This window comes from Melanotaenia boesemani, chromosome 10 (assembly GCF_017639745.1).
Source record: "Melanotaenia boesemani isolate fMelBoe1 chromosome 10, fMelBoe1.pri, whole genome shotgun sequence".
Classification (NCBI taxonomy): domain Eukaryota; kingdom Metazoa; phylum Chordata; class Actinopteri; order Atheriniformes; family Melanotaeniidae; genus Melanotaenia; species Melanotaenia boesemani.
In genome coordinates this window covers 21270558-21296124 of record NC_055691.1, presented here as the reverse complement: position 1 = coordinate 21296124, position 25567 = coordinate 21270558, and the positions used below count along the sequence as shown (strand labels likewise).

At 38.2% G+C, this 25567-nt stretch overlaps 1 protein-coding gene across 1 annotated transcript in view; it reads right to left on the bottom strand.

The window, feature by feature from the left end:
* The window catches only part of nell2a (neural EGFL like 2a), a 75610-nt gene that overhangs the window by 6158 nt on the left and 43885 nt on the right, over positions 1-25567 (bottom strand). Inside the window, exons 14-17 of the mRNA XM_041997898.1 lie at positions 19263-19385; positions 17618-17713; positions 3746-3886; positions 2548-2741 (exon numbers count right to left, since the gene is read on the bottom strand). Of these exons, the coding sequence (XP_041853832.1) occupies positions 2548-2741; positions 3746-3886; positions 17618-17713; positions 19263-19385 (554 nt within the window). The remainder of the gene's footprint in view (positions 1-2547; positions 2742-3745; positions 3887-17617; positions 17714-19262; positions 19386-25567) is intronic.

Sequence of the window (25567 nt, the reverse complement as noted above, 5' to 3'; positions counted from 1 at the left end):
GAGGAAATGATCATTAAATGCAGTCTACATACACATCTGGGGGAGAAAAAATGGGAATATAGGAACAGATTCTGCATTAAGCATTTTATACAGGAAAAGCAATCCACTGATGAATCCACTGAAAGCCATCAGCCTTTTAGAGAAAGTTGAAACAATGAAGTATTTGCATATTGCACAGCCTCAGTCTGGACAAATTCCAGCCTTTGTCTCGTTTGCGGTGTTTGACCTTGGTTTCAGTTAGTTGCAGCTCTCCATCTAATATCCAGCTGCGTCCACCCACCTCCAAAACAATAACATGTTTATGCTTCTGCTCCCTGAACTATGCAATATGACTAATTCTGACAGACAGCTCTTCAATCTCTCAAATCAATTAATATGGCTCATTTAATTAGGGAGCCATTTCTGTCCTGGTCCTTTGTAATCAAATGAATAATTTGATGCTTGATCATTCACTACTGACACTAATCTATTTTAAACACCTTCCACTACACCTAGATACTTGGCATCAGGCTAGTTGAAATGCTCAAATGCCTCGTCTGACTGCTGCGTGACCCAATAATTGTGAAACAAAATGTGTTTGGGATGACAGAATTAGTTTTCTGGATAAACTCGGCCCAGAGGCTTCATCACCTTGATGTCAGAAATCAATCAGAAGTCTGAGTCAGTCCAGCTTATTCAGAAATAACTACATACAGCTCACTGTTATTCCGTACATCTCTCATTTTCAGGGGGTCAAATATAATTGGGCGGATGAAAGTAGCCATAAATAAAATCTTTATTTTTAATACTTTGTTGAAAACAACTACCTAAAGTCTGTAGGCCATGAGCATCTGCAAATCATCAAATCAAATCAAATTTTATTTATAGAGCACTTTTCATGCACAAAGCAACACAAAGTGCTCTACATAATAAAAACAAATTATGCATATTAAAAACAAATTTTAAAAGCCGTCACACATCAAAGAATATAACAAAAAATAAAAAGGCATAGTTCACACACAATCCCACACAAACTCACACACTTACTAACAAAGCACATGTACACTCCCCCCACCTGCCCATAACCCATTCTGTACAAAGAACTCCCATCACTAATAACTGTCTCTGAACTTGGAACTTGGAACTGTATCTTGGGGATCCAGTCACACCGGAAGCCGGCCCACCCATGACCACAGAGAGCGCCACTACAGGAACCACGCATGACCACAGCCTGCCCTGACCTGGGTGCAGTGCAGGACCCCGAGCCACCCAGACAAGGGCAGTCACCATGGCAACACCCCTTCAGAATGGGTTTCCTTGAGATGTCTTTAGTTGTTTGATTATGAGTCTTTCTGCCTTTAGTTTTGTTTTCAGCAAATAAATTCAGCTCGTTCAACCTCTTTGATTTCAACTGTAACTTCAACTTTATCAAGAAAATGTACAAAGTACAGATGTTATATGCTTATACACTTTTAATTATATGCAGCATCATAATATAACCTTAACGTCGCAAAGTATTTTGCACATTCTCCAAACTTTTTTCATTCCAGCTAAAATAAGAAAAAAAAATTGATCAATGTCCAAAGATTTTAGACTAATTTTAGACTTCCTACATACCTACTGCCTACTTATTTGGTAGTATAAACCCCAGTCATTATCAAACAAAATTATAATCAAATCACATAAAATACCTTGCTAGGAACCATTTCCTATATCCAACAAACACACTGCAAAAATTAGCATTAGCTCTTATGTCAAATCCTTACATCTTTTTAGGTCTCCGCCAAATCTGAGCAAGAGACCTCTATTAAATGCTTCTTTACATACTAGAAGGGTGGAATAGTTAGCTGTTAATTTTAGTGGGTTTGTCACTACAACATAAAACTAATTTTGCCCACTGGTATTATAAAATACTGGCTTTTGCTGCTTTATGAACATGCAGTTACATCTTCTGCTCAGTTATTTATATTGACTGAGTGCACACCACATGTAAATTTTTCTTTCCAGAGCGGCAGTGGATGAAATCTAATTTGCTGTGAATATCTTCACTTTGTCTTCTTCAAAGGTCAATAAGGAGCACTTTTGCACATTAAAGTTACCATAACATAATTAGCCTGAAGGTGCTCTGCTTGTTGGTCTTTCACAAATTATTACACTTCTCATCAAATTAAAAGGAAAAGTAAAGTAATTTTACTGGTTGGCATTAGTATTTTCTAAAATGTCACACACTCGCTGGGCAGGAGCAGTGTGGTTTTACAGCAGAAGAAAGTGATATTTGTTGCTGATTGGCCCGGTGGGCAGAAGGGCAGGTTTCCGGTTTTTCCTATTCTTTATTAAGACACTTGAAATAGGGGGGGGGGTTACTCTCTGTAAGACCAGTTGAATGTTTAAAGTACAACTGAGAGACAGCAGGAATTCATCATTGATAAAACTCTGTACAGCTATGACTCTTTTTTTTTTTTTTTTTTTTATAGTCACTTGTTTCAGCTGATCCATTTATCTCTGCATTGTTACTCGCCCTTTGAGCTTCCACTGTGTCCCCATTCTCCATCTCACTCTGTTTATTACCTGGCAGGAGCACACCGAGCACCTATCGTTATCCAGCACCCAGATCTGCCCACTGTGCTTGACCTTGTTGTCATGGATACAGTCACCGGTGCAGTTATGTCCGTGGGGGCACCTGCAGTCGTAGCCTCCCTCCAGGTTAAAGCACACTGTGTCGTTTGCACAGGTGTTCCTTCCTGTCTTGCATTCATTAATATCTAAAAGGAGCACACAGGAAAAAGATGACATCATTCATATCCTCCACACAAGTAATGCTGTTTCCAAGCACGGGCTGAGGGCGATGACCATTGTAAATTCCTCCATGCTTTAGTAAGACTTTAGAGTTTTTCCTGTTAGATGTCAGTGAGCTGTCAGCATTTGATTAAAATGCAACAGTAAAATACAACAATGACACAAAAAATTTAGGGAAAACATCCAGTATGCAACTCTAATGCAACCCAGAAATCCCCCTTTGGTCCAATTATAATTTTGTGAGGTGTAGACAGTTTAGAATTATTTTATTTATTTGCAAGTGCATTTTTTTCTTGCCTCTTTTGACTTGAACTGACAGCTAAGATGGGGTCAATGAGCAGAGCAGCACCAGCACTATTGTTACAGGCATTGCTTCAATGTTACTGTAGATTGAGGGTTTCTCTTTTGACAGCTCTGACATGTCTCTGACAGGCTGAATCAGAGAGAATGTTCCACAAAATGAACAGGCTGCAAAAAGCAAAGTGACATTTCGGTAGGAAAAACATCCTTATAAAGACATACCTCTCCAATCAAACCTTGTATCAAAAATCCTTAAAAGCTGAATTTGAGACAGCTGAAGGTTTCTTTAGTTTGTCAAAGATTTGTGTTTTCCCTCTGTAATTTGAAACCTCAACCTTAGATGTTAAAATATACTATAAGCTACTCAATGTGTCCAGTAGTGAGCTAAAGTGAAGGATTATCATGCAAATACTTATTAGTCTTTCATTTGCTTTGGTAAAACACATGAAACAGAATTTAAAGCAAAAGTAATTAAAAGATTTAAAATTTTAAAGAAATTTTAAGCTTTTATGAAAAATAAAAGGGCATTTTCTGTTGATTTTGTTAACATTTTTCTTTTTTTACCACAAATGTCAACATGTGGATGTATCTCTTACATGAAAGGCTATTTTTTTTTTCTTTTTTTTCCTTATTTTAATAATTTGCATTAATAAAGTGACAGCCAACTCACCCACACATGATTCCCCATTGGCAGAAAACAAGCCGTTGTCGTGGTAACCGTCACGGCACTCACAGTGGTACCAACCAGGCAAGTTGACACATGTGGATTTACTATCGCACTCAACAAAGCCGTCGGAGCACTCATCAATATCTGGAGAGGAAGAGAAACAATAACAACAGTTAATGTATGGTGGTTTCAAAACATGCTTTTTTTTTCTTTTTTTTTTTTTTTTTAAATGAACGAAACATTGAGCTCTGCTTATGCCTTTTGGGTATTTTCAACGCTGACTGACTCAAAACATTTCTAGTGTTGGAGGCAATCTAATCCAAGGCTTTATTGATCAAACATAGTTTCATAGCCAGAGAATGACATCTGCATCAATAAAAGATAGCAGCAAATGAATAAATCCAATATAACAACCTTATTTTTACAAAAAAGAGATGTAATTGGTTTGTTTTTTGAGATACTAGTAAACTAATAAATTATATGGACATGCTAGTCAAAGAAAAAAATTATTCCAAGGTGCAGTCCTTTGTTCAACTTTGCTTCCACAAAACTTTCTTTAACAATGTGCAAAGACACTCAGCAAAGGGCTCTGACATAGTTTCCAGCAGCCTGTGGGTGGCTGTCAATAGATGGAACTGATGTTTATTTTCACAGAGCTCCACTTAGAAAAATCCTTGACTCTGCCTCCTCCTCCAGCTCTTGTATTTAATTCACGACTGAGATTACACGCTCTGACTTTCTCCTCTCTGCATTTGTCTCCCTGTCATTCTCTGTTCTTCTCTGTATTCTGTCTCTTTGTGTCACTTTTTTAACTCTCTCACTCCTCCTTGTGCTTATGACACGCCAGCATTCAACCCTTTTATTACAGCAAGCAACCCTGCAAACATCAGCCAAGAGCAAACCCAATGCATTTGTCAACAATGAAAATAAAACAGAGAGAGAATGAGAGAGAGGGATTATTCTGATATTCCAGCTAACATTTAATTAAACTAAGGGCCTAGCCCTAGACCTTCATGAGAGAGGAAATAAAGCCTGTTATTACACAGCAGGGCTAAATATGTTAGGTCCAGACATGCACCGTGATTAAATGTGTCTGCATAGCCAGTGATGACTTTTTTATGATTGTGCATGATGCATGAGGCTCCACTCTCATTATGAAAATGGCAGTGTGCCGTGTATGACCTTCTCCACAACTGTACCACAACAGTATCCCCCCACAGACGGACAGGCAGACGGACTCATGGTCCCCCACCGCCCAGGCAGTAATGGGATTAAGATCTATTGGCTAATGAGCCCTCAGCCTTTTAATAGCATTTCTACAGCAGATTAACCGTTTATCAAATGTCCCACAGATTAGGGCTTTATCCATCTAAAAATTACTCACATTTGTCTGAGTCAAATGCAGGTTTGGTGGGGGGAGAAAAAAAGGCCCCCCAAAACATTCTGTTCCTTTTCAGTGTTTTAGACCAGATTCAAACAGCCATCTCTGTTGGTAGAGTTTTTGGTGGGAGCAGAGAAATTTATTTTCTTTATTTTCTCTCAAGGCTGGATAAAAGGATGCTGCTTAAAAACTGCTGCAAACTCTACAGCAAATAGTATAACTAGCCTGCCTTTGAAAATTAATGTAAATTCTCTCCAAACCAAGCTCAATTTGTTCAAATCATCCTCCTTTTATGGCTGCATGAAATAGTTCAAAGTACAACTGAGCAGTCACATACTATTTATATCAGACACTGATGATGGAGTAAGTCTAAAAATATTCAAATGGGTTATTTTCAGCCAGCTTCATTCAGGTGTTTTGAATTCTTGACTGTCTGGTTACAACAATAGAGGGTTAGACTCTCTACTAAAGATTTGTCACATTTTTTTCTTTTTTTTCCCCGAGTAAACCCGTCAGCTACAATTACGATGCAACACTTCTCAGCTAGCAGTCCAATAGACTTCTCAAGTGCTGCAACATTTTTAAGGACAGTAAAACATAATTTTTGTCTTAACAAGATCAAACTTGTGAGTTACAGCAGGAATACAACATGCTTGCAAAAGTCTTCTCTTTTATCATCTTTATTGAATGAGGAAAGAAGATCATTGTAATTAAATCATCAACGATGACAGTCAGAGAAGCACACTGTGAAGAAGAGCTGTCCCAACTGAAACCCAAGGCTTTTGTTGAATCATAGATGTGGTTCAGTATTTTTACTTGTTAAATAATGCTCTCTCATCTCCAGGAAAAAAATGACTACACAAACAAAATAACATGTGTCTTTCTTCATTTTCTGGAGTGGCCAAGGCTACAGTTCCTCAGTTACCTTGGTGACTGAGAGACACTGAACATTACAAAAATACCTACACAAAGACAGGAGAATGAGGACGGGTCAGATGAGGAGGAGGTGCTGAGAACACGGTAGGAGAGAAGGAAGAAGAAGCTGGCAGAAAGAAGAGGTGGAGGAGGACAAGGCAAAGAAGGAGAACAAGTGGGGGTGAGATGGACCGCAGTTGTCCTTCTCGTTATTCTGAGTGGCAGACCGGAAACAAGGGCTTTATTAAGGCATCTCTCAGAGGACAAAGTGGGGAGAAAAAACATCCAGTCTTTCCTCCTGTGCTTGTTATGCCCCTTTGCCAGGAGCCCTCCTCCCCCTCTTTTTTTTATTCATCCACTTCCTTCACCTTTCCAGGTGTTCCATGTTCATCATCTATCTTCCTCAGAGCTGAGGTAAAAACAGAGGTGCTCTCACCATCACCTTAGCCAATCCCTGCAGTTTGCTATTTCTTTGAGCAGAAACAGGCTGAATTAAGAACAAGTTGAGCCTGCCCTTCTCTCTTCCTAACTTCTTTTCTCCAAACCATTTCACTTCATTCTTGTCTCTTTTCCTGATCCTGGACAAGTGCTGCTCTCGGCCTTTTCTTCTTCATAATTTCTCTACTCTGTCTTTTCGTATTCACGGCCAACAGAAAGCCCCAGGGGTTAGAATAAAACTTTGCTGCGTTGCATTACTCAGTGCAAAACCTGTTATTGCTGCCACACGTACATCTTCAGTACAGTAACCTAATTCAAACTGATTTCCATTTTCCCAGCGGCCTACCTGATAATGTCATGATCGCAGCAGTCTGTGTCGCTTTTATTTTGGTTTCTCACTCCAGTTTCCCTCCAGTGTCTGTCTTCACTGGTCTGTGTGTGTGTGTGTGTGTTCATGTTTTTGTGGGTGTGGAATCCTGGCGACAACCTGTCACAGCTGCCATCAGTTCATCACCTAACAGTATTTTTCCAAGTTTTTAATCCATTCATTGATAACCCCAGTCAGGGGTTAAACTCCTAATCTTAAGTCAAATCTGTTTGTGCTTCATGCTCTGCCACACGACACACCCTGCCTGCTTGCCTGTCTATTACTCAATGAACCACCCTTCATCAGTTATCACCCATGACTTTGATAATAAGCCTTTTTTTTCCTTTCAAACCATCTCTGTTTGTTTCTGGGTTCTAGGAGCCATTAGGACAGATAATCTTGATCTGTTCTGGGAGGAAGTATTCTGAGACAGCAGTAAATCTTAACTCCTACTCTAAAGTCAGATGTCCTCTGAACATATGTGAATTCTAAAATGAGCTGAAAATGATATGTCAGCTCAACATGACAGCAAAAAACATGACATCTTACGTACAATGAAGTCTAATTGACTGATAGTGATCTTTAGTCTTTACTGAGAAAATAAATGGACTCAAATAATCAAATAATAACACTAAAATGCAAATCCATGTCTGCAAGCACTGGAGTGGGCAAGTGGATGAGTAATCGTGGGAAACTTGTCTTGTGAACAATCAGTAGCTGCAAGCAAATCAGTCCCTATGATTTTCTCTCACAAGGTCATCTGCAAATAAGAGCAATAAACAAAACAAACAACAAACATAAATAAATGTGAATTTATGAAGGATATGCTTCTAATATATACATTTAAAGAGTGTTTGGATCAGAAAAAGCTCCTCCAGTCTTCAGGCAAATGAGTGGGAGGATGGATGCATGTCTTTGACTGACAGCTGGACCTACAGGAACGATGAGCTACAAGAATAAAGAAGCTCTCATTCTGACTGCAACCTTGTAGCTCATAATGTGCGAGCACACATTTTCCAGCTATACCACTAACAGACTAACCCAGATTTTGCTGGACATCCCATCATGAATACCATCTTAATAATCAAACACAGTAATTGTAGCATCATTCTATGGGGAGGTTTTTCTGTGACAGAAAATGTGAAACTAGTCAGAATATAGACAAATAGATAGAGAAAAAATAATAATAAAAAAAAGTATAAGAGAAGTGTCCCAAAAAGTGTTCAGACATAAATCCAGTAAAGCATAACAGCCCAGTCTCCTGAGAATTATGTAGCAGTTTTACATTTCTGTAAACCAGATTACAAGTTATATGCATGCTCCCAAGCAAAAACAAGGTTTTCTCTCTAACTCTACTCAGCTCTTTCATTTTTTAAACCTAATTAAGTAAAAAAGAAAAAAAAAACGGACTTACTATAAAATGAAGGTAAAAGAAAAGAACTCCTACTTAAACAACCTGCCTGCCCTCTGACAGGCAATATTTTTGTTGTTTGATAAAGCTGATTATTTTTTATTGTAAAAATAAATAAATAAATAAAAAAGCTAAACAAGGAGTAGAGATAATGGTTTGCCTATAGACATAACATGGTAACATATTAAATGCTTAAATTGACTGTACCCCATCCAACCTGGTTGAGGGTCAGTGATTCTGCCAAGAAAAAGAGGAAAAACCTGCAAAAGCTTGCAGAATCATTTTAATAATAATAATAATAATAATAATAATAATAATAATGATAACAATGTTATCACACTCTAAGAAAAGTCCCTAAAAATAGGGCCAAATATTATGTAAAATTTTGAAGGAATTTTCTGTTTATTTTTTTTTATTTGTGCATTGCATCTTGTTAACAACAACATCTCAAATTTAAACATATCTGAAGTCCTGTGTTCTGAAGTCATACAATTAAGTTTAACATAGTTTTAAGCTTGTTACATACTTCACAAGAAGCAAGAACTTTGTGTGCTCAAGGCCGCAAGACTTTCTCACCACCTTGATCAGCTGTTCATTAAAACAATCTGTTTATTCTGTTTTATCGGCAGAAACATGGAAGCTCCATGCTTTTCAGCAGTAACCGTGTCCGCCTCAAATGTCCGACCAATGGCACAAGAAGAAAGTTCTGCTCGGGGGAGAATCCTAATGACACAGTTCACTTCTCAGGATTTACAGATTCACAGTGTCGTGTGCAAAGATGGGAAACCTGTGTGGAATATTCTAGTCTGTTTGAACATTAAAGTTGGCACCATGAGTGCAGTAGACAGTTTAGGAAGTCACATCCATCCTCATCACTACTTCTAATCAATGAGTTTCACCATTGAATAGCAGCAAAATAGCCTAAACTATCAAAATAGAAAAGTATCTGTGTGTTTTTTTGGGGCTTAAAATAATGTTGAATGAAAACTTATTAACTGATCTTTATTGGCTCAAATATTCTGTTGAGCCAAGTTTTCTGTTTTTGGATAAACTAAAGTGTCCATACAATTAACAATAAAATGTCCCTGTAATTTTCTGCTAGGAAATGAGCCGTGCTATCTAAAGCTACAGTATACAATTTTTTTTTCAACAATATAAATAAAAAAATAAAAAATCACAATGAGTACAGTGAAATATGACATTTCCTACAGATAATGATTCTGTGGTGGCCTGCTCTGCTCCAGAAAGTGATTTATCAAACTTAAAGCATTTTAAGTTTAACAGCCAAAAATATCTGATGTCGTTGTCAGACACAGGAAGCATTTTTATTCTATGACAAAGCTCAAATAAACAACCAAACATTACCTGACCAGCTCTAAATACTGCATAAATACAAATACATACAATACAAACTAAAGTGATTAACAGTTAAAAAGGTGGAAATCTTTGTAAGTTAGCTGGGACCAAACCAGAACCAAGAGGCGACTGGATGTGGGATTACCCAGAAGGTGTGATACACTTAGCAGATCTATATGTAAAGCAGATAAAAGCATACACAGCAGTCCAGCTGCCCTGTATCCAGTGCAGTTTACTGCACTGCAGCAGCTACAGTATCAACCTGTCCCTGGGAGACGTGTCATTTAGGCAGAAGCAGCAGGTTGGATGCAGCTAAACGACAGCTCCAGCCATTAGCAGGGCCTAATTAAGACACGCTAATTATTGGTGATGGAGTGAGTGCTTTGTCGAGCCGTCTCTAAATAAATAATGAATACATAATCATCATGCTTAAACAAGCCGCTTGAGCTTAAAGAGTCACAGACCCCCACAGGCCTTGTGGGTAAATGGTGGAGCAAAGCAGGGAGGACTACAGTGATGCATCATGGGAGCTGTCAGTGGGTAAAAAAAAAATGAATATGGATTTATAATTAACTACCTGAACCTAATGAAACTGTGATGTTTTCTTGCTAACCACTGTGTGCACACTGTGACCCCTGTTATATAAAATCATGCAACATCAACATTAATAATAGATGTTAGCCGTTTTTCTGTCTTGAGCTATTTAAAATGGACCGACCTGTTTTTCATACACATGTAACTTGTCTGTTTATAATCACCTGAGTGTACTTATACACAAGTTGATATTGGCTCTTCTGCCTGTGGGTCTTTCCCCCTCCCTGTTGCTTGTTTGCTATTGGATTTGCTGTTATGTGGTCTTTTAATCTATTCCTCTAGGTTTTGTCTGTCTAGTCCGTCATGTTATCTAAAACTTTAACAACCTTCTTGGAGTCTGACATCAATGTAAATGAGACCTGGGGGAACAAATTGTTTGTCTGGCCCTGTTACGCCTTCTGTCTTAGTCAATATGCCTGCATGACCTCCGTGCTCCTCCTCTCTCCCTAGTAACTTCATGGCTTCCTCATAAAGTCATTGGTCAGCTTCTTGTCTCCTCCCATCCTGCTCTTCTTCGCTACTGCTAATTTTCTGCTTCCATTTTTACATCCTATTATGAATCACCTCCTTTTTGCTGCCTTTTGTTCATCTTTTTTCATTTTGCTCATGTACTCTCATTTGCTATCAGCTGATGATTAAATATTCTATCTTTTCTTCGCTTCAGCTGTCCACAGATGTTCTCCTCAAAGCAGTTTTTTTTTAATATCTTTCCCCTCCTTTCTTCCCCTTCCATTTCCCTTTTACAAAACAGAGATCCAGAATTATGAGAAGTCATTAAATATTTCATTATTAAAACAAATGGGAATATATAGAGACAAAAAGATGCCACTTTTCTTTATAAGAGTATCACTTTGAATGAAATGTATGCTCGTAAATGGTCACGACTTGAGAAACCGAGTTTTTCCAATAAAGCATCCATTTTACAGTGTAAGTGTAATGCACTGCAGCTCGTTGATGATGCTCTTGAACGTAACTCTCCAGAAGTGTGTAGGAGTCACAAATCTAAATTGCATCATTAACATTGAACATAAAAATCTTTTATCTTTTTCTCCTTGTCCTTAAAGAACATTGCTGATGCTAAACTACACTTCTTGTGACGCAGTGCTAATTAAAAGTGCCCACAAGGACTTGAGAATTGAGATGAAAGATGAAAGAAAAGGTGTCCATCCTCAGTGTCTGATCAAGTAAACTTCTTTCAGCAGATCACTGTGTCCTTTGAGAGACTTTCAAGAGGCCAGCCAGGGATAGCAGGGATGGCCATTAGTTCCACAACTGACAGCATAGTGGCAGGAAATTTTAACTTGTGGCCAAGCATCCTAATAAGCTTAAAAGTGGCTGAAAGGAGGAGATAATGAGCTCAAAACAAAGAAAATACAAGTGCTACCTCCCTACTTATTTCACAGGACTGTTTCAGCAATTCAGTCAATAAACACACATCTGAGACCTAAACACACACAGATATTAAATCCAATTTTTTCACACTCGGACTTTTTCAGCCGGTGAATAACTTTCACAGAGGTTCCTAAAAGCATTTTAAAACACAGATGCCTTGCAAAGCCCATGTGAATTTTACTATATGTAGATATTTTCTTAAAGTTTCATATTTAAAGAAGGTTTGTAATATATACAACTAGGAAAATCTCAAGGTGGTCATGGTTTCTCCTGTGATAACCCTTTCAGAGACTTCCAATTGCTGGTGTCCTGTTAACACTGCATCAGTGATACGAATGGCAGATTACAGCCTGCTGAACACGCCAGGAGGCTCAGAAGGGACTTATTGACCCATATTAATTTAAAAGATGTGCAGTGATAAGACTCCATCGAACACTATAATAACAGTAAGATCATGTTTGTAATTATAAAATAGCTTTTTTGGCAGGACTGCAGTTATTATGAATCTAATAAACTACCAACCAGCAATCTAATCATATTAATAAACATAAAAAAAGTCTTAAGTAACCTTTTCTGATCATATATAAATCATATAGAAAGGACTTCAGGTACACAGTATCCTATAATACTTACATTTATGTTTAAATTTTATAGATTTTTTTCATCTTAAAGAGAATGCAAGAAAGCAGAAGACAAATAAAACAGTTAATAGTTTTAAAAAATGGAATAAAAAAGCAATAAAATAAAGAGGATATGTAACCCTGGTTGCTATGCAACAGTGGAAGAAAGGGTAGGTGACTACATGAGTATCTTTATAGCATGTGAGGAGTCTGAAAATATTTTTCAGAGCACTGCAACCCAAGATGTGTTGGAAATGGTACTGGGTACTTCCAGTAGCTGGTATTTCTGAGCTGCTGGTATATTAACGTTGTAGAGAAATGAATGGATTATCTGTTTAGCCTTTTTTATTTGGAGCAGATTTTGTATTGATGCAAACAGCATGTATGTAAAACTGAGAGATGGCTTTTGAGAAATGAGGTCTGTAACCTCCATCATGTTCATTATCAGGCTATGTGCTGTGCTGCATTGAGGACAACTGTATTGAATCATTGACACAATCATTGGCTGTTCAGAGGCTCTCAGAGAAGTCATGTAAAACTTTATCAGTGGGAATGGATTTTTGATAAAGGAAAGAGCGACTGGTATTCCACCAATACCAAGTTTTACCATTACATGCCTAAACACATTCATGTAGTCGTATTAATCTCATCGGGTCTGTTTACTTTCCTCTTACATTCATTGGTTTCTATTTTAATACTGTATTATTTTTAAGCTATAGTGCTTTTATCCACCTATTACTTATTTGAGCTATTCACATGATTTTAGATTCTTTTGGTTTTATACAACCTGTATCATAATATAATGCTGTACAATATCTGACAGAGGAGGAAAAGCTTATTAAAAAACAAACACCTGTTTACAAGAAGGCTTTTAGAAATCTCGGTCTACAAATTTAAGATTCATTTGTAAAGAAACAAGGCTGAAGAAGTGTGTTTTGATTTGATTTGTCAGCAACCTCGGCCCTCTGCACCTCACAGATGTCTGAGAATAAATGATTTGCAAGGTTAATGCAAATGCAAGGAGAAACAAAATAGCCAGAGTCAAATAACATATAGTTTATATCTGCATTTCAAAAAGTCACATGAATGTATAAAATGAGACTAATTGTAAAGTATTCTGGGAGAAAAAAAAAGAGAACAAAACAGACTTTGAAAAATCTCAGTAGCGAAAGTTGCATGTCTTTTTAAAAATTCTGCAACCCATGGAAGAAAATAGGCACCCATTTTGCAAAGAAGTAAATCTAATATTTCCACATTTGCCCATCTTTCACTAAAGCCATATAAGAACAAAGCGCTACCCTGGGGCTCCCATGGTGACAATGCGTCATGTTAGGGGCAAACATTACATGGCTGGCTCTGTGTACATTTATATCCATGACTGAAGTGTATATGCGCCCAGCTGCAGCTGTATCCTGCATAATTCATGACATGTCAGAGCTTTCCACTTTCTGCTGTCTGTCAGCACTGCGAGTCCCCTGTCCCTCCCCATCCACTCCCACTGAATGGTAATGACAAGGCAGGAAGCACACACAAAGTCACAAGAAGATCATCATGGAAGCGTAGACAAAGAACCAAACAACACAGTCATACACACTTATACAGTGTATAGTATTACACCTAAACTGTGTACACTACTAATAATATGAAAAAGAGGCGGCAAACATACTCATGAATGTGTGTGTCCATGTCATAGGTAAGTGTTTCTGCTCTGCCTTAGAGCTCTTGTATGGTGCCTTATGACAGGCCGTCAGTCTGACGCTCCAGCAGCAAAAGTAGTAGAGTCCCTTGGGAGGCCTCTAAAAGCTCACAGGGTTCTGCGGGTGGGGAGCCAGAACTTAGTGAAAGCTTTTCCATGTTCATCCACCAAGCTCTGCTTCTCCTCCTCTGGCAGCCCTGTCTCTACTAGCCTCATTCTGCATCCAAATGCAGAGAAAAACTCACTAACCTCTACCCTCTAACCACCCATCACTCCTCTCTCATCTCCCATTTCAGCACCGCATCTGTCATTTTTTCTCCAACATGTCTGTATCTTCCTTTCCACTTCACCTCCTTTCACCCCTTCCAAGCAGTTACCTCTCTGTCCTCCCCTTCCTCAAATTTCACATCTGCCATTCTCCTTGTACATCTCCATCTCTACTGTCCAGCTGTTGACCCCCCCCCCAATAAATTACTGTTGGAGTCTCTAAGAGGCCTTATCCTTGTAGGGCCCTGATGGCGCGCCTGGATTAAAAAGCACAAGAAAAACAGCATCAGGATAATAGCTGTCAAAGGACTGAGTAAGACATGAGGGATTGTGGAAAGCAGGAGAGGGATGCTCACAGCACCAAGTGCTGTAGTGACAAACATCATGTCGCTTCAGGCTTGAGAAGTGTGCAAAAGTTTTGGCGTGATCCCTGAGACTTTAATTCTAATCACTCAATATTAAGTAAAGTTTATGACTAATATAGACTGATCTCTGAGCTACCAATCATTCGCCCTATCAATCCTTATTGGTGAGAGAAAATAAGATTGTTTTGGCCACTAATGACCATCATGTGATAACAACTTCTACAGAAAGGTGGACAGTAAAAGAGAGGCATAACACGCAGCAAAGGGCAGTGCACTTGTACTTGGACTCGGTATAGAGGGTGTCTGCTCAAGAAGCTGCACTACATGGCACCCTGATCTAGTTTAACATACAGTATCTTACAAAAGTGAGCACACTCCTCGCATTTTTGCAAATATTTCATTATATCTTTTCATGGGGCAACACTATAGAAATTAAACTTTGACATACAGAATATCAGAGTTTAGTTTTTATAGTTTGGGGTCCTGTATATCAAAGTTTCATTAGACAGAAGATGAAAATCTGACTCAGTAAAGTAAAAAAAAAAAAAAAAAAACTTTTAACTTCACTGTTTTGGCTGTATATCTTGTTTCTTTAGACTTAAACATCTGTGTAAATCTGCTTTCATTGTTAGTGAATTAATAATAAATATTAACAAGGGTTAATGAGGCATTCCGATCTGAAAGTAAGTAAGGGCACATTCACACCAGAGTAGTCTGGGGATTTTTCTTCCCCTTAAAGAGCTACTGCTCTTACTCTTACTGGAACATGAATAACACTTTTTTTTGTACTTTCTGTTAATTTTCTAACAGGAAAAAAAAACTCTTCTTCTTCTTCCTTGGTCTATTTACTTTTGCATGTATTGTATATAAAGGAACATTTTAATGCAACCTCACCTAAAAACCTAAAGCATAATTAAATGGGGACTTTATAAATGTAAGTATTTAAGTTTTATTCAAGATTACTATGGATAGAGCATCAAAGAACTGAAAAAATAGAAAAAAAAACTTTTTAAATGATAGCTTATTAAAATAATAAAAAAAGAGTTACAGTATCAATCAACAGTTTGGACACACGTATTAATTCAAACTGTATAGGCGATCCAGCAAATATTCAAGTAAAGTCTAAAAACGAAATTCTTATTTTTATGTACTCTCCAAATGACGTTCTAAAAATACATTTCTGTATAAAAGTTCAGGTAATGCTCAGTCCATATGGACTTCATAAATGCATTCACATGCTCCAATGATTTAGGCACATGTTCCTTAATTTAAATAAATCTATGGGTGGGCTCATGTTAGCTAGTATACATGACACATCTGGGACAATGTAAGATGGAATATAATGAGGGCTGTGGAAAACTGCACATCTATTTTCAAAATGGGTAACCAGGCCAAGTTAAAATATTCAGATAAAGATTATGCAAGTAGATAATTGTTTGTATTGTTAAATAAAATCACACTTTTATTAATGTGAGGTGTGTGTGCAACACATTTTATATTCATTGAAACTGCAAGTAACTCTGCATCAGCTACATAGCGATTTATTTATTTACTTGTCTACAGGACAAATCCACAACCAACTTTTTAGTCACATGAAGGAAATTTGTTGTCTTCTTGTGTTTACCATGGATCTTATTGTGTCAATTAATTAGAGTAAAAGAAAACAAGATTGCTTGGTGTTACATACTTTCATAACCTCCTCCCTAACTTCACTATGTCATGTGTTGCCAGACACACAGTGCTCTTGCTGCTGTAAATTGTATGATATATATTTTTGGTATCCATAAACATAAAATGTCATCATATTGTCCTGGTGGTTGGGATGATGTATGTGTAGGTCAAAGAGACACCATGCCCTCACTTTGTATGGAGGCTCTGAGAAAAACAGGTTGTGCCAAAACAGTTTGAAAGATCAACAACCAGCTGTTAAAGCTCCATCACTCAGCAGACAACATTTGGCTTAACAGAGCTGACAGTAAACTTACTTACATACCACCAAAAGAGTTTTTTTTTCTAGACCCCATTTTTGCCGAGTGCTTGTTGATTTTCCTGTTTACTATTTTGCTCCTGTTTTGGTGCTGAGTAATTACACCACAGTAAAATAAAATGATAAAAAAGGAGGCAAAGCGAGTAAGGCAGCGATCTAATACACTAAAGAAGGTAATGAAATGTGTGATTGTTTGGAATGTCCCGTTTCAAAAGGAAGAGGTTCTCAGACACTCTTTGTCCCAAAATTGGAAGGAAGATAAGTCATTACTCCAAGAAAAAACACGCTCCTTTCTCATCATCTTAAAGCAGCACGACGAGGAAATTCATTAACTTTAAGATGGGCAGTAAAAAGGATGCCTCATAAAAAAACAACCCCCAATCAATACCTAAGCCAATGAAAAAGCACAGAGGCTCAGTTTGCCGCATTCAAACACAAGCAAGCACAGAATGAGAAAACTGTCTTGACTTTCCATTAGCCAGGCCACTTGTCTCCCAAAGGACAGTCCATTAAAGTTTGAAATGGGTTATGTGAAAGGTGCTGCTGTGGAGATTAGACATATAGCATGTATTACACAACCACAATGATTAAAGTCTGTCTTGATTACCCAACACAGGACAGAAAATCCCGTAGAGTCAGATTCTAAGCCTGGACTCTTATCACAAAAGTGTGTTTGACATATTTTCATACATGAAAGTGAGTTGTGGCTGACTTAATAACTGAATTAAGCTATCATGGCTTATCAGATATTGTGAATCAGGAGTCAAAATGTAGATACAGCATAGAGCCCATGAGGAGAATGCCACCCTGATTAATACAAGTTGGATATGGGTTAATTCCCATTCTGCTCCAACTGCAGTTCAGATTGGCCAATGGGCCTTAGGAAGAGGTGCAGCATCTCCACAGAAAGCAGACCCACACAATCATTAATGACACATTCATGAACCCACATGGGTACAAACATATTCAAACTTTCAAGCTGAACATACTCAAGTTAGAAAAGCTCAGAAAAAGGGAACCCAAAATTTACTTTGCATCACACTTACATATCCAGTCTGAAGTCATGAAACTAGAGAGAAATCTTACCTGTTTCGCACCTATTCCCTGTAAATCCATGCTGGCAAACACAGTTGTTAGGTGAAACACAGGTTCCCCCATTCTGGCACAGCCCGTCACACATTGCTGGAGACACACAAGAGGAGAAGAGCCATTAATCAGTAAGATTAATGAGCATTAACTATGTAATTAGACCAGCAGCAGCATAAGTATTTGCATGCAGAATAAGAGCTAATTTGGTGATGAGATTCATTACAGACTTGCACAATATTATTTCACATGATTAATGCCTCTCGCCGAGGTTAATTCCAAAGAGTTCAGCATCCATGGGCTCACTCTTAGTTAATATGTCCCCCAAAACACAGAGAAGTCATTGAACTTGACAGACTGAATTGGAAATAAAGGTAATATATGCACAAATCATACAATGCTTACTTAGAGTGGATGTACTAAAAAGCAGTATAAATCTTATTGAATAAAAGAAAGACCAAACAGTGCCTCCTATTATGAGAAAAGAGTAGACATTGTCCATCTATTAGGTCAGTTGTTCCCAACCTTTTTTCCTTGGGGACCCCCTTCATGCATATACTAAAATGCCATGGACCCCCTGCTCCACTCTGTGTTGGAACCATGCTGGTTTTAGGCTTTCAAAAAGTGACATTCTCACCATATATCATGGATTCTGGTTTAATCCTGCCCTTTGATAAAGCTAAAGTTAAATTAACAACATAGAGCCTTACTTTTCTTTTATTAAAATAAGGAAAATTTTTGGACATTAATCACAATGGCTCTAATGTTCAAAGCCTCAGGGACCTCCTGTGCTCTTTGGGGGACCCCCTTGGGGGGTCCTAGACCCCAGGTTGGGAACTACTGTATTAGATGATGCACTGAAGACAAATCTATAATATTTTCAGTTTTATAAATTAACTTTTGTCAGTCTATGAATGTGCCACATTTGCTTCCATTCAACCAGAAACAATTAGATCCTTCTTTTGTCCTTTCAAGTTAAAGGCAGGATGACATTGAGTCGACCATGAATTTGGACAACTCAAGCAAAGCACTAAGTCATCAAGTACAATCTTCACATTTAAGATTGACTTATTTTCTCTATTTTATGCTCTGACCAGCTGGTTTTTTTTTTTGTTTCTCACATGATGTCTTCCACTAACCACTGCTATTGTAGTATCCTTAATTAATGTGTGAAATCAGTGCAGGTCCACCTTAAATGGATTTCTAATCAAGGAATTGATTAACTAGGCAAGGTCAGATCAATTTTCTAGTAAGGCCTTAGATTACAAATAGAACGGCAAACAGCAGGAGGCACTCATTAAATCTGGGTTACAGAAGGCTGTTTTGCAGGTGCCTGCAGATACACAAGCATAATGATAGTCTTGGGAAAATGATGCTATAACAATTCAACATAAACATCTGTACATTTGACATGATTATCCATTGTTTGATGAGGTAAAGTCTTCAATTTAAATATATATATATATTTTTTTTTTTTTTTTAAAGCATGATATTCATTATGTGGAGCACAATTTGTCCCTGTGCAGGAAAAGGCAATCTGGTTAGAATTAGAACAACAGTGATTAATGGAAAGCAGATACAGTGGTGGATCCTCATGTGAAGAATTGAGCAAAAACCCAGACACACTGAACATTGCGGTACTCACCTTTGCAGACTGTCCCGTTGCCTGTGTAGCCTGGCTTACAGGAGCAGCTGTGGCCCCCAACCATGTTAAAACACAAGGCATTCTCGTCACAATTGTGGAGCCCGCTGAGACACTCGTCATGTTCTGAAAACGAGGTAAACAGTTCATCATTAATACATACAGAGCTATTGTATTGTATATTCATACACTGTTTGCCTGATGAAAGTGGAACAAACAGCAACATATCTGCAAGGAAAAACTATTGCTATCAAGAAAATAACCCTTGATTAAACAGAAGTAAGTGTTGAAGCATGAATGTGTCCAGCTGCTTTCAAACATATATAGTTTATCAAAGTTGTTTCAGAAAGTGACAATGGCCCTTTAGTTACAGTTTTAGTGGCAGGATTTTTAGTTACTCGCTCTCCTTCCACTCCTCAGTTTGAGTTTACATGCTGGAATATCTTTTATGTTCAGCTTTAAAACACGTTTCACCACATCCACATTATATGAAAGGCTCATTTAAAGTTCCATGCTCTTCATTTGCCCCTGAAAACAAAGAAGGATCTTAATCCCTGAGAGAGTCACACAAAAGCAGGGTGCCGTTCCCTCATATTTTAGAGATTCACATAAATATTGCTTTCTGATATGTAGCTGCTTTCCAAGCTCTGCCAGGGCTGAAGTCTTGAAAACTTTCTCTACTTGTTCAAAGTTTCTGAAATCTTCTTTTCCTGTTTAACATTTCTGCATCTTATCATTGAAAAGAATGAAAACAGATGCTAATCTTAAAGGCTCAACGTTCTGTCGACAGAGTTCTTTTATTTTAGTTATAATGTTTGGAAAACATTTAGCCTGAGATTCTGTTTTTGTTTTAATGTATTTTCCACTTCTTATTATCATATCTTTATAGTACATTCAGAACTTTCAGAAGCTGCTTGATTAAACCTCTTAGAAAATGTTAAGATCCTTGTGTTAAGTGTTAATTTGGTGGAGATTATTCAGACAGCTTCTCCTTATTCTATCTATTCTTTTTGGGTGCAAGGAGCCCAGCTGGGGACAGAATTAAATTCACCCTGCTTTTTTTCTTTTTCCACATTTTGTTCAGACATCAAGCAGATCTCTGGGGCATTCTTCAACCACAGAGGTACAGTGTTTTTCCACCACTTGGGGCTTTTTTAAATGCACGCAGTTGTGAAAGACAGGAAGATCTGAGGATTGAAAGACGGCACCCGAAGAGTGAGAGGATCAGAAACATGAATGCTTGCTGCAGGAGACCTGAGCCGCATCATCCATTTCCCTGTCATCATCCAATCCATTATGTCTCCTGAACAGACCGTGGACTCATCCAAATTGAAAGTGACATTGTGATGAGCTCCTTCATCGAGAATGTGATGTATGTGTGCAAGTGTGTGTGAGAGATGGATTGAAGGGCACCAGGAGAGCCCATTGCTTTGCTCTTGTTCCTGCACACACACATGCACACATACCTGCCATATGGCAAAATTAAAGTCTGCTCTTTGCCATCTAAAAACATGAGAGAGAGGAAAGCAAACTCTGTTTTTTTTTTTTTTTTTTTTCCAAGGTCATATCTGGCAGAGCAGCAAACTGTCTGAGCAAAGAGGGCAGTGGACTGAGCGGCTCCATGTGTACTGTGTGCGTTCAGTGTGTGTTATAACATTAAGCCTAAAGTTGCCAAGGTAATTTAGGAATTTAGACTCATTACACAGCTACACTCTGTGTAAACGACTCAATTTAATCACCTGAATCTTTGCTATGTGTGTGTCAGTGTGAGAGCCTGCTGCAGCTCAGGCTGTAGTCAGATAAACAATCAATTATGTACAGCCTGTCATTGGGGATCTCACTACAGCTGCCTCTTTTTCTCAGCGCTCGTCTCTCTCCACCTTCTGCCAAAACATTCCCTGCCTCAGCGAAATCTGACCTCAGGCTGCTTTCTTCAAAATAATGTTACCTCAAATTTCGTTTTACAACTGCAGGTCTGAAAGGACGATGATCTTATGGCATTTATGTAAAAAAACAAACAAACAAACAAACCCTTTTATTTCATCTAAGCCAGTATAAATGCTTTTCTTTTATTTCCCAAGGCCCAAGGTATTTACGGTACATAATTTAACTTTTCAAGACCTGCTAGTTTTAAACATATTAACTATGATAATCATAGTATAATGTATATTTAACAGAAAAGTAATGCACATACATACGGTTGAAAATAAAATAAGAAATGAGCAATGACATCCTTAAAAACAAGTTTCACTAAAGCACAAGAGACTGTGTGCTAATCCTCTCTGTGACAGAAAGCAGTGGAGATATGGATGACTTTTCAACTCTCTTTGAAACAGTGAAATTAGAAAACAAGCTGGTAAATTAGATATTAATATTAAGATTAGAGGTTTCCCAGTGGGGCTTCAGACTACTAGTAGTGCTGTGGAGCATTGCTTTTATAAGTGGGTCCCCAATTTTTTTTGTATCCTGCAACCAGCATGAGAACGTCAGACATTGTGGCAGTTTTGCTCCAAGGAATATAGAAACAAAGGGTAGAAGAAGACAAGTGCAAAAACATGTTAACAATGTAAGATTTTAATTAGATTTAAAGGCTGAAAAACATCAAACAGACAATGTGTCTCATTTACCAATAGATGTTCGTCTCTCTCTCTCTCTCTCTCTCTCTCTCTCTCTCTCTCTCTCTCTCTCTCTCTCTCTCTCTCTCTCTCTCTCTTTATATTTATATATTAATTTTTTTAATAAATGTGTTCTTAGTAGAGTTCCTGGAGGGGAAAAACAAAAGTTTTTCAGATTCATTATGTTCCTTGACAAAAAGGTGAATGAAATGAGAGGGCTATGAGAACACTGAGGAATTGGAAAAAAAAAAAAAAAGCTGAGCTAGAAGAAGAAAACACTTGCACATACATGAATGTCCACTGGCCGCAATTTGTCTAACATATATATAGAAAATGATAGTAAAGAGATGCACTGTAAAGACCTGAGATCAGTAGTAAATTCAAAACACCTGAAAAGTCAGGTTAAGAATCCACTGTTTCCAACGCATTTCCAAAGTATGTCTATGCTTAGTATGATGTTTGTGCTTTGTGCAACTCCTGAGGAGTGACAGACCAAATTTAGATGATGTCTGTGGGAGTTGCAGATGAGTTGTACATGTGTGGAGTGGTAGTGATGGTGGTTATGGGAATAGATCTGGAGAGGGTGCCTCATCATGCACACAGGTACAGACAGTTACAGGGATGTTAAAGCAGCAGCAATTTTGCACGTTACCCATCTTTGGAATAGAAGTCACAAAAACAGAGGCAAATGTCTACAAGCAAGACCAATTGAGCCATCTGACTGATTGTAATCTATTCTGATCCCTGTTGTTTACAATCCCCTCCATTCCTGCTTAACCTCTGGCCCATGTCCATCCTTCCCTCTACCTCCTTTAGGCCCATCCCTCCATGGGTTCTTTTGCCTCAGGGGCCCAGGTCTGGCTATCACAGGATTAGAACAAGGACACACATAACAAACATATCTTGGGAGGAAGAGAAAGCATGCACTATAGTATGCCAAAGTGTACACACACACACCTCAGGACAGCCTTCTTTAATAACATTCAAACAGAGAGCACAACCAATCCACTACCTTTCATGGATTAGCTGCTAATCTCACAGAGCGGGGAGCACCTCGGGCACTTTGGGGGAAAGCTGAAGAGTGCAAAGAGGAAGAAAGAGGAGGAATGTTGACCTTCAAGATCAATAATTAAGTTATGGTCAAATGACGCTTTAAAAAAAAAAAAAAAGTTGGGGGTGTCTCTTTTACAAAAGCTCCAATCAGATTTGGAGCGATGACTGTGTCGAGACACGTGGCTGTGCAATTCATTTAAGTAAATACATAAAGTCCACATGTTGCAATCTACCACTAGCTGGGACATGAAGCTGCTACCTCCCTCACTGCAGGTGGCCTTGATGTAAGATATAGACTTATGTCTGAGCTCCCCGACCCCCTATCAGGCTGAGGAGAAATAAAACCAGTGCTCCGTGCTGTTTCTCCATGGCTTAAATCTGGAGATCAGACCTTTAATACTGTTCTGCACATAAACACTGAGCCATGAAATGAGCTGGGTTCAACTTAATCCTCTTTACTTGGCAGACTAGTCCATATGCAACACTGTAATGCATGTGGAAATATGACTATCAATACCGGAACCATAGTTTCTGCTGATCTCGCATTTCATTAATTGGTGAAAGGCACTGCAGACGATAAAGACCTTAATATATCATGTGAATGTACAATATCAATAGGTACTGAATAGGGTGGCTTAATGTTTCCTTCTATAGTTGTTATATTTCATCTGTGAGCAAATTAGAGGAATCAGCATTCCCACTGGACTCTTCAAACACACACAGATGTTCAATTACAACAGCATCATCCCATTTCCACTGTCATTTACTACCAGTATGACTACAAAGATGTCACAGCACCCTGCACAAGGCTTATAATGGTGTGTATTCCACAGTAGATCATTTATTTAATATTATTTCACTATAATTCATAAATCTAACATTGCCTAAAAAGTGAGATGTTGCTGCTGCAGTGATTGTGTGCAATAGCCAGTGCAAAGAAAGTGGATGTGTAGCAGATTGTAGGTTAATAACTCAGCAGGCAGATCACAACAATAATTTGACTGGAGCAGAGGAAAAGTCATTTCCTCAAACCTTCACAAAAGGCTCAGTTTAATCACAAAGACTGACTTTTATAAAGAGACGTGCAGCTGTGCATTTTACTACAGTGATGTGAAGGCATTTTAATGGGAAACTACATAAAATATAGCGGGACAATTTAATCCTAGGGGTTTGGGGAAATTAATCTTCATTGTGAATCTGGGGAGTGAGAACACTGTGCAAGAAAGACAAATGAGTTTAACAATAAAAGTTGCCCCTAGCTCAGAAGACCAGAGAAAACAAGGTGAACAAAATCACATAAGACCTAGTAGCTGTTATAGATAATATGTGCAAGGACCAAGTCAGCTTGGAAGTTTCCTGATTTAAATAAATGCTAAGAACAATGTTAAACATGATTTTAACTGATTTCCATTGAAACAAGTTAGCGGAAGCTCTAAACAGAGGCAGACGGAGCAGGAAATGAGAGTTTTCAAGGGGTATTTTTCTTGTTGCTACGTTTTGCAGTTATAATTCAAACTCCTATAGCACGACAGGAAGGCTGCAGGCCTAAATCCTCTGCCAGCTCATTTACTGTGCTGCCACTGAGTTAGTTTGTATTGGTGCAAATTGTTTGTTTAATTACAGACACAGAGGAAACGCAGCATGCTGCCCTCTACTCAGAAATGATTCACACGGGCAGCTTCTTAGCATTGCGTTTCACGAGCTGCAAACAACTGCTGAGGAACGAGGCAGATCCGTTCATCACTACATCACATTTGTCTTTCTCAGTGAAGCACAGAGACATTTCTGACTGTTATTTTTCCATTCTATTTTACTCTGCATTTTCCTTTACACACATGACCTTATTAGTATTTTTGGCATCATCCTTGCACTTCTGGCATTAACATACGTCCCTGATTGCAGATTTTCATCACTCCCTTGTCCAGTAGACAGCAGATTTTCCAAAGAAGCTGCCAACTGCTTATAGTTTGTTCTCATTAAAATTCCTGTGCAAACATTTTGTTTGGTTTTGGCAGCTTTACAAGGCTGGACATGGGTGTGAAAACATAATAATCAAGCATAAATCTTACCAGCTGATATGAATATACAGCACCCGGAAATAAATCTAATTCGAAGCTGAGCTTCATAAATTCCCTTATGTTTTGATGGGGTGAACCACAGCATCTCTTACACCATCTGAAGCCTCGAACTTTGTAAATATTTTGCTTGAAATTCAGTAGTATGAGATTCAGAAGCTAAAGAACAACCAATACCTGAATGATCCTCAGCTGAGTTTACAATATGTACATATGGAGATTTTCTGGAGCATGCCCTGAACGTGGAAGACATCAAGTATGAAGTGGAATATTCATGCTTTCAATCCGTAACTATCTCACTTTTATTTCTCATCATCTTTAATGAGGGTATAACTATCCATATATATGCATAACACAAACTGTGTGGAGGGTTTACACAACTCAACATACATATACTACAAAAAGAGCTTTGTTGATCCTTTCATCCTTAAGCTGAGGACACTCGTCTTCTGCTTTGAGGGTTCAGTTATACAAAAAAAAAAAAACTGCTGCACTCTTTATTGTGGCCAAATTCAAACATGACTGTCTTTCTTTTAAATCATAAAAAAAAATATGATGCAACACG